Genomic DNA, 9,161 nt, shown 5'->3' with positions numbered 1-9,161 from the left:
CCAGAGGGGCTGGGGGGCCCCAGGACTGCATGCCCCAGGCAGGCTGAGGGGAGGCCAAGCCAGGAGCCTCAGGCTTCTCACCGCCAGGCCAACACCGCCCTCTGCTGGCCTCCTGGGGAATCGCGCCTAGGCTGGGGCTCCCCTGACCCCAGGTTTGCAGGACTCCCATGTGCCCTGGGACGCTTCCTGCCCATCCAGCCTCTGCCAGGCAGCCTGGCCCTAGGTGGCTTTGAGGGCAGCCTCCGCAGCACAGGACCTGCTTCCGCCCTGTGGGGCAGATTTGGGAGTCTGACTCTGGACACTTACCCAGAGGCTGAATTCAACTCCCCAGCAAAGAGCACGCTCAGACTCCCTCCCTGCTGTGCCCAGCCTGAAGGGACCCTGGCTGGGACTTGGAAGGAGGAGGCCAGAAGCCAGGGCCTGGCTCTCGGGCACTAGGTCCAGGAGCAGATGGAGCAGGGTCCCTGCAGGAACTGCCTCAGACTGCCCCTGAGGAGGCCTGACCTGGGACCCTCCCTGTGCTACCAGGCTGCCGTTGGGGTCAGGAGGGCAGGGAGGGCAGCCACATGTACAGTGGGAGACATCAAGTAACACTGTCAGTTAGCACACCCAACACCCACACGACAGCCACACCCCTCTGCCCTGAGGGGGCTGCAGGTGGGCAGAGCCTCCTATCTTGTTCACCCTGAGCACAGAGCTGTGCACAGGACAGGTTCAGAGAGCCAAACCAGGAACAACTAGATGAACCAAGGAAGGGGCCAGGGCAGCAGGTCCCCACCCACACCCTGAACCCTAAGGGTAGGACACAGAGGCTGGCCACAGGCTGGCCCCAGGATCCTCTAAGTGACAAGAACCCTTGGCCACTGCTGATTGCACGGAGGCGGGGACAGGGATGGTGGGGCTGGGGCTGCCTGGCCCTTTAAGAGGGCAGTTCTGCCTGCCACCCTGAATGCCCCCTCCCCCAGCCACTGGAGCAGGGATCCTGTTTCTTAGCAACAGGAAGCTCTTGGTTGACAGTGTCACCCAGGCGACTGGGAGCCGCGTCCTGCTCTGGGACTGAGCCGCTGGAGCTGCCCCGCTGACCGCACTCGGCTGACCGCAACCAGCTGGCCACACCCCTCACTCCCCTGGCCCTGGTGGGCAGCTGGCACCATGGCGCAGACGGACGTACTCCTAACCAAAGAGCCGGCCCCACAGACAGTGCCGCCCTGCGAGCTGCCCGCCAAAGAGTACGACGTGGCCCGCAACACAGGCGCCTACACGTCCTCCGGGCTGGCCACCGCAGGCTTCCGCACCGCCAAGTACCTGCTGGAGGAGTGGTTCCAGAACTGCTATGCTCGCTACCACCAGGCCTTCGCGGACCGCGACCAGTCGGAGCGGCAGCGGCATGAGAGCCAGCAGCTGGCGTCGGAGACCCAGGCGCTGGCGCAGCGCACACAGCAAGACTCCACGCGCAAGGTTGGCGAGCGACTGCAGGACATTCACGGCTGGAAGTCGGAGCTGCAGCGCGAGGTGGAAGCACTGGTTGCGGAGACCGACCTGCTGCTGGCCCAGAAGCAGCGGCTGGAGCGCGCCCTGGACGCCACGGAGGTGCCCTTCTCCATCGCCACTGACAACCTGCAGTGTCGTGAGCGCCGCCAGCACCCCAACCTCGTGCGCGACTATGTGGAGACGGAATTGTTGAAGGTGCCAGCAGCCTTGGGTAGCTGGGACTTGTGGGCGCAGAGAGAAGGGGCCCCGGCAGTTCGTGTGGACAAGCAAGGTGGCTGCTGCAGGCATGCGGTAGCCCAGCCCTCTGCACTTGGGAACCCTGAGTCCCGAAACCTGGCCCCTTAGTGACAGACCAGGAGGCAGCTTTGCCCCGGAGGGCCCCTGACTCCCAAGCAGTTGTTCCTCTTCTGGGCTCCTCTCCTCCAATCCCTTTGAGTGCTGGCACAGTCATCCTCACCCTGGGCTCCCTGAACTGAGCCACAAGGCTCCTCCCCAAAGACCATCCTTGGCTCGGACAGTTGTTCCCGAGGTGGAAGCCCAGGCCTGAGCTAGCACTGCGGGTGTGGACAGCTAGGGTGGGGTGGGCTGGGAGCCACCGCTCCCATTCATCCTACACAGAGCCCAGGCCACAAAGATCTGCACCCGCAGGTCCCCTCTCCTCCATGTCCCCTGTAACTTCCGAATCCAGCCCAGCTTGTCTGTGGGGCAGCCTCATAGGGTGAGAAAGTAACTCAGTCCTGGCCCTGATGCTGGCTCTGGAGAATTCTCTGACCTCTCAGAACCTGGGGCCTCCCTGAGAACCACAGCAAGCCTGTAGACATTCATGAAAGATGTAGGGTGGGGGCAGCTGTTCTCCTGCCACACCCCCAAGCTCAGGCAAGAACCCTTGAGTTCATCCCTCCCTTCATGCCTTCCCTCCTCCCTCCCTTCCCCAGACCCCTCACCCTACACCCTCTCAGTGTCTCAACTCCTACAGCTCCCGCAAACCCTCTGCCCGCACCAAGGGCACCTGCCCAGTAACGGAGACACTGACCGTGCAGGAAGAGGCAAACCCAGGGACAGAGGGGCGCAGGACTCGGGCCCTGGCACACACGGAGGTAGCTGGTGGTCAAGGCAAAGACCCCAATCACAGGGAAAAGGCTTGTTCCTACACACAGAAAATTAACCTGGTCAGGCAGTAGGAAGAAACACAGGATCCTGCTCCTGTTCTTGCTGTCAGGATGGCCTTTCCCAGCACAGATCCCTGAGGGGCAGCCTGGGCGGGCATCTGGGCCCCTAGAGTTTGGTTCCTCAGGGGCTGTTCAGGCACCACGGGCAGGCCAATGTTCCTGGGTGCACTGAGTGAGCAGCAGTGACGACTCCTAAAGCCTGGGGCGTGGGAACTGCTGCTGAGGGACCTTCCCAGCAGCCCATGGAAGGCCCTGGAGGAAAACACCCCACTTACAACGCACCAAGGAGGATGCCCAAAAGCCCAAGATAAACCCAGTGAGAGAGCAGAACTTGCACAGTCAGAGCTCAGGCCCCGGCACTCAGCTTCTTCTGGTGGCTCAGGTGTTGACCAAGGCTGGCAGCAGCTGGGCCTGCTGGGATCCTCACCAGGGACGGGCTCTGGTGCTCAGGGCGTCTCCTTCCTCAGGAAGCCGAGCTTATCCGGAACATTCAGGAGCTGCTGAAGAGAACCATCATGCAAGCAGTGAGCCAGATCCGGTGGGTCCAGGGCTGCCCAAGGGATGACTCCTGACCCCACCCACGGTTGGTCCTGGGGCAAGGCATTGAACGACAGGACCCTGAGGCCCAGGGCAGGGGCTGCCCCAGGTCACAGTGGGAGCGCAGGGCTGGGTGGGGGAGGTTCCCAGCCTGAGGTTGAGTGGCCAGAGCCCAGTCCCACATCTGCTCTGCAGCCTCTCAGTCTGGGCGGCTGCTCCTGGTCACTGCTGAGCATGAGGACTGCCCAGGATAGGCTGGCCCAGAGTTCCCTCCTGAAGCGGGCATTGGGGCCCAGCCTGCAGCAGGGACAGTCCCCAGCAGGGCCCTCCCTGGGCACATACCAAGGCCCTGCCCCACCTTGCCCCAGACTGAACCGGGAGCACAAGGAGACCTGCGAGATGGACTGGTCAGACAAGGTGGAGGCCTACAACATCGACGAGACCTGCGGGCGCTACCACAGCCAGAGCACCCAGGTGCAGGCTCATCCTCACTCCACCGCCTTCCAAGAGAGGTGGGCCCCAGCTCTGCCCCTGTGCTTGCCCTGGCTGTGGACTTGCCTCCCTCCACCTGGGGGCCTCAGCAGGGCTGCTTCCCCCAGCCTGGCCCGGAGGCCCTCGCCCCCGAGGGCACTTGGGCAACTTTCTACCCCGGCATGAGCAAGCGAGCAAGACCCCCTCAAGTGCCCAGCGCGTGCACAGCCAGGTCGCGGGGAGACAGGACAGGGTGGGGTCGGGTCAGCTCCAGGCGCCGGCAGGACTGCGTTTCCGTCCACGGCCAGCAGAGGGCGCGCGACCACCGCCCACTTGAGCGCAGCAAACTCCTGGGTGCAGGAAGGGGACCCGGGCGCTGGGTACTAGGGAAGGGGGGCTACGGGGGCCGGAGGTGCTGCAGAGGGGGCCTTGGGGGCGGCGGTGCTGGGAACGGGATCGCGGGGACGCGAGGGGACTGAGCGCCCGAGGTGGGCAGGGTGTGGGGGGACTCAGGGGAGTTGTGGGCCGGGGGACACTGGGGGACAGGGAGCCTGGGGGACTGGGCTTCGCGGGGCAGCACGGGGTGCATCGGAGTCCATGCGGGTCCTCCAGGAGCACGGGGCGCGGACAAGGCATGGGGGCGCGGCAGGACCCCCGGCCTTTGGCAGAGCCTCCCCCGCATCCCCTGGCTGTCCCCCGCCCCGCAGCGCCTCCACCCCAGAGACCTGGGCCAAGTTCACGCAGGACAATCTGTGCCGCGCCCAGCGCGAGCGCCTGGCCTCGGCCAACCTGCGGGTGCTGGTGGACTGCATCCTTCGCGACACCTCCGAGGACCTGCGGCTGCAGTGCGACGCTGTGAACCTGGCCTTCGGGCGCCGCTGCGAGGAGCTGGAGGACGCACGGCACAAGCTGCAGCAGCACCTGCACAAGGTGGGGCGCCCTGAACCCCCAAGACGGCTCCCGCGCCTGCCCACCACTCTGCCCCCGCATCACCTGGCCTGGGCCTTCAGCACCGCTCTCCTCTGCCCCGCTTACCCCGAGGGACCCCAGAAGCAAGTGCCACCTCTCCGTAAACCTGTGTAAAACCAGGCGACACTGGGTATGATGGGCGGGTGTTGCCACCCCCATGACTGAACAGGAGGAGCTGTGTTGAGGATGGAGGCAGCAGGTGGTCTGGGAAGCACTGACCTCCCAGGGGTCCCCGAGAGTCCTGGCCTGGCAGGCAGGGCTCTGATCTAGGGTCTCAGCGTGGCCTTTACCGCCTCTGAGTGCCCAGTCCTTGAGCAGGGTTTAGGTCTTGGTGACCACCAAGGATGGGAGTTCTTGGACCAGAGCTAAGGGGCAACAGGCTGCCTGACTCTTCCAGAGCCCGCTGGGAGCCCCGTGCACATTGTTCCTTCATTCATGCCTCCCCGGGGCCACTGGTCAGGATTGCCCTCTGGACACGGCCCCAGGACCTGGGCAGGACCAGCCTTGTATCGGCATTCCATATGCCTGGGCATGGGGGCACAGGCCCAAGGGCACTGTCCTGTCTGCAGACGCTGCGGGAAATCACAGATCAGGAGCACAACGTGGCGGCACTGAAGCAGGCCATTAAGGACAAGGAGGCCCCTTTGCGCGTCGCCCAGACCCGGCTGTACCTGCGCTCGCACCGGCCCAACGTGGAGCTGTGCCGCGATGCAGCCCAGTTCAGGTGCTGCCTGTGCCTCTGAGGCAGTCCCGGGTGGCCCGGTCCACCACCTCCCTGCTACTCTCTGATCTCAGCCTCCAATAAACACCCCAACCCCCCCACACACACATCCCCCACAGGTGCTGAGAGGGGAGGGAGACTTTGGGGCCACACACAAGCACACCTTAAACACACAGATACGGACGTGACCCTGGGCAGGTGATGGGTGGGGGGCTCCCAGTGCCAGGGACCTGTGCCCACGTGGTCTCACCCCACCCTGTGCTGCCTCATCTTCCCGGGAGGAAGCTCCTGCAGACAAGGTGAGCTCCAGGAGGCCATAGGGCCAGAGAGGCCAAGCAGGGCCGTTCCCTGCTGCCCTGAGGGTGCTGTCCACACCTCTGATGGAAAGTGTGACCTACGCTCGGGCTCCAGGCATAGATGGGCCGTCCTTTTGTTTCCCTTATTAACAGATGCCCGGTGGCCCCTGCTAACCCTAAGTACCTTTCTTCCCTGCCCCTGGGTTCCTTCAAGGAACTGGGGGCCTCCCTCCATTAAACATCAGGAATGGAAAGAACCGAGCCTGGTGGGCTGAGGGCGGGTCCTGTCCTGCCAGGGTCGAGATCACATGCGGGTCACTCATTGGCATTCGCCCGCGCTCCCTGGGAGGACCCTCGTAGTTTGTGCTCTGCCCTAGAGCCACTTTCCTGGTGGAGTTCCCTTAGGGGTCCTTTTGTGGAGTCTTCCCAGGACCTCCTGCCAGCTCCTATTGGGAGTTTTGGGTTCCTTGCACCCCCGAAGGTGCATACTTCTGCCCTCCCCAGCCCCGGCTCATACTCCCCAACACCCCCAGGCTGGTGAGCGAGGTGGAGGAGCTGAACATGTCCCTCGCAGCGCTGCGGGAGAAGCTTCTAGAAGCAGAACAGTCCCTGCGCAACCTCGAGGACACCCACATGAGCCTGGAGAAGGACATCACCGCCATGACCAACAGTCTCTTCATCGACCGCCAGAAGTGCATGGCCCATCGTACTCGCTACCCCACCATCCTGCAGCTGGCTGGCTACCAGTGAGCCGCTGCCACGGTGCTTCCCCGCCAAGTCCCCAAATAAACAGCACGTTAGCTTTCTGCACGGAGTGTGTGTGCCCAGTGGGACCTCGAGTTGCCGTCCATCTGAACTGGCCTTTGGGTCCCCTATGAGGCTGGCTCTGCCTACGGACTCATCATCCCAATGGTGGGAGATGAGGGGTTAGAGCCGAGGACCAGGAATCCCTGTGCCTCAGAGGACAGGACGTGCCCAGGTGGGGACTGGGGCTCCACAGCACAGCTCAGGGGTGGGCGCAGACCATGTGTCCAGCCCAGAGCCAGGCCATCCAGCTCCCCCTCCCCACTTCCCCACCAGTGCTGGTTCCTCCATTCCTTCACCAGGGTCTTACAGCCTTGGGACATCTTTGGGACCTCTGCATCTCCCCAACTCCTCCCCCTGCACCTCCAGGCCCCTAGCCTCAGCTCACATACCCCTACGGACAGGGCACTTACTCTACTAGAGGCTCATCCAGCTGCTGGGTGCACCTGCTGGGGTGATCCTCCAGGCAGGCCCCACCCAGAAGCACCTGCTTCAGCATCCCCTCTCTGTCCCCAGTGACAGTGCGTACCCCAGCTCAGCCCAGCCCAGACCAGCCCAGCTCAGTGCCCAGGACCCCTGAGGCTCAGATGGACAGATCGGCAGGGGTACATGGAGCTCCCTTCTGCACCCCCCAGGATGGACCCACCCGGAGAGCCTGTGGGTGGGAGTCCCATCTCCAAGATCCAGGCCCACAGGGCTCTTGTCTCAGCCTGGAGGGGACCGGGAGGTAACAGCCCCTTCCCCCCAATCAACCACAAGGACACCTAGTTGGGCAGTTCTGTGAGCTGGGTGGGGTCAGCCAGGTGGAAGTTGCTGCTGGGGGTTGCTGGGAGGAGAGGCATCCACTGCCTTTCATGTGGGGCTAACTCAGACCGCTCTTCCCCACCTGCTGAGACCCCTCCAGAGGCTACTGCTGAGGAGGAAAAACACCACTGCCGTTCACTGGGGGAGGTGACAATGTTGACTGCAGGCAGTTGCCTGGGGGTGGAGCCTTCTTGGGAATCCTACTCAGCCTGGATGGGGAGAAATCTGGGAGAGGCTGTGTGTGAGCAGGCAGGGCAGGGAGGGCTTCCTGAGGCGAGAGCCTGGCTTCCACCACACAGGCCAAGGCACAGGGGCTGGGACCAGGGAAGGAGGTGTCTGGGCTGGGCCTCTCGCTTTATCTTGAGCTCTGGTTCACTGCGATAAGCTCATTGCTAACAGGGCCCAGCTCTCCCCAGCTCCAAACCTGACTGCCAGGCAGCAAGGATTCTTCTGCCCACCTGGCCACTCTCAGAGACACAGACCCAGACCCTGGAGGGTGGGCCCGAAAGCTTCCAGGACCTTCTCTCCAGTGCAGATTCAGGGGAAATGACGCCTCCATTAACCATGGAAGCCACGCTACTTGTCGCAAGTCACCAGTCATGACAGTGACACCCAGGCCCACTCTTATTCTCTGGGGTGCCATTTAAATTTGCTCTGGATGCTGTTACCATGCGGCTTTGACAGCCAGGAGCAGAGGCAGCGGGACATAGCAGCCAAGCCTCACCTGGGGGCTGCAGACAGTTTGTTTCCTGTCTTGTAACTTCTCAAAGCTGCTCCAGGACACCAGGCAGGGGCTGAGACAATGACCTGCCCAGGGAACACCAAAGAATCATCTCCCTGCAATCACCCCCAGCACAGGGGAAACCTGGAGTGAGGCAGCTGCTGGTGAACTCAAAGGCCCCTGAAATGGGGGAGATTGTTGGGTGGGGACTTCACTCCCTGCCACCCTGGACACGACGGCCAGGGAGGGGTCAGATGTGTGTGGGCGGTGGCTGCAGAGCCCTCCCTGCCTGCTGCAGGGGGATGCAGGTGGTCCAACACCATCCTGGGTCTGGTCAGCCCCGGGGTCAGCCTCAGCACTGTAGCGAGTCCCCCAGGAGAGCCAGAAACCTTCATGGGAGGTGGGTGGGGCAAGGCCCCCCCATGCTGTGCCCACTCCAGCCCCAGAGGGAGCTGCTGGCGCTGTCCCCCCTTGAGCAGCAGCGCTTCTCCGGACTCTAGGGAAGTAGCCATTAAGAGGCCCAAGAGACAATGGCTCCCTCCATGCAGGCCCCACACTCAGGCTCCCATTATCGCCCAGACCCAGGTGGCACTGCCCAGCCCTGTCGGGTCCCCATCAGGTTCAGGGCCTCCTTGTCCCACCCTGGAGGCGGTGGCTGATGGAGAGCTGAGTGCGGGGGGTTCCAGGGGAGGGGGTCTGGGAGAAGTGTTTCATCTCTGATGCCAGATGGTGGCACCAGGCTGGGAGGCGCCGAGCTAGGTGCCATCCTGAGCACATGGCAGATTTTAACTCCTTCAGGCCTCATGACAGCCTCACTATCACATGCATTTTACAGCAGGGAAAACTGAGACCTGAGGGTTCCAGAACCTACCGTGCTCCCACCCCAGGGACAGGTTGATTCAGGGAAGGCTAATGACAGCAGTGATGGAAGTCACTCCCAGCTAGAGAGAGCCCAATGCCCTGGCCTGCAAGCTTCGTGACTGGTACAGAGCCATGCCCTGGGGCTGCTGGGCCAGAACCCTAAGGGCCATCTCATGCTGAATTCCCTGCTGACCTCCAGACTGTCCAACCCCCACCCCTGAGGCCATCTGGACACCAGTAGCTGCTGCTAACCCACAGGCCCCTCTGTGGAGTCCCTGTTGACCTGGCCTGGAGCTCCTACCCATGGTGGAGATCAG

General features: G+C 63.2%; 1 protein-coding gene across 1 annotated transcript; it reads left to right on the top strand.

Annotated features, from left to right (window-relative positions):
• The first annotated feature begins 1,152 nt into the window (after positions 1-1,152).
• TEKT4 (tektin 4) lies at positions 1,153-6,404 on the top strand. Its single transcript, XM_023185269.2, has 6 exons — positions 1,153-1,686; positions 3,128-3,198; positions 3,566-3,709; positions 4,376-4,598; positions 5,207-5,361; positions 6,188-6,404. The coding sequence occupies exons 1-6, from the start codon at positions 1,153-1,155 to the stop codon at positions 6,402-6,404; spliced, it is 1,344 nt and encodes a 447-aa protein (XP_023041037.1).
• Positions 6,405-9,161: the final 2,757 nt, after the last annotated feature.

This window comes from Piliocolobus tephrosceles, chromosome 14 (genome assembly GCF_002776525.5).
Source record: "Piliocolobus tephrosceles isolate RC106 chromosome 14, ASM277652v3, whole genome shotgun sequence".
Lineage (NCBI taxonomy): Eukaryota > Metazoa > Chordata > Mammalia > Primates > Cercopithecidae > Piliocolobus > Piliocolobus tephrosceles.
This window is presented reverse-complemented; position numbering and strand designations above follow the sequence as displayed.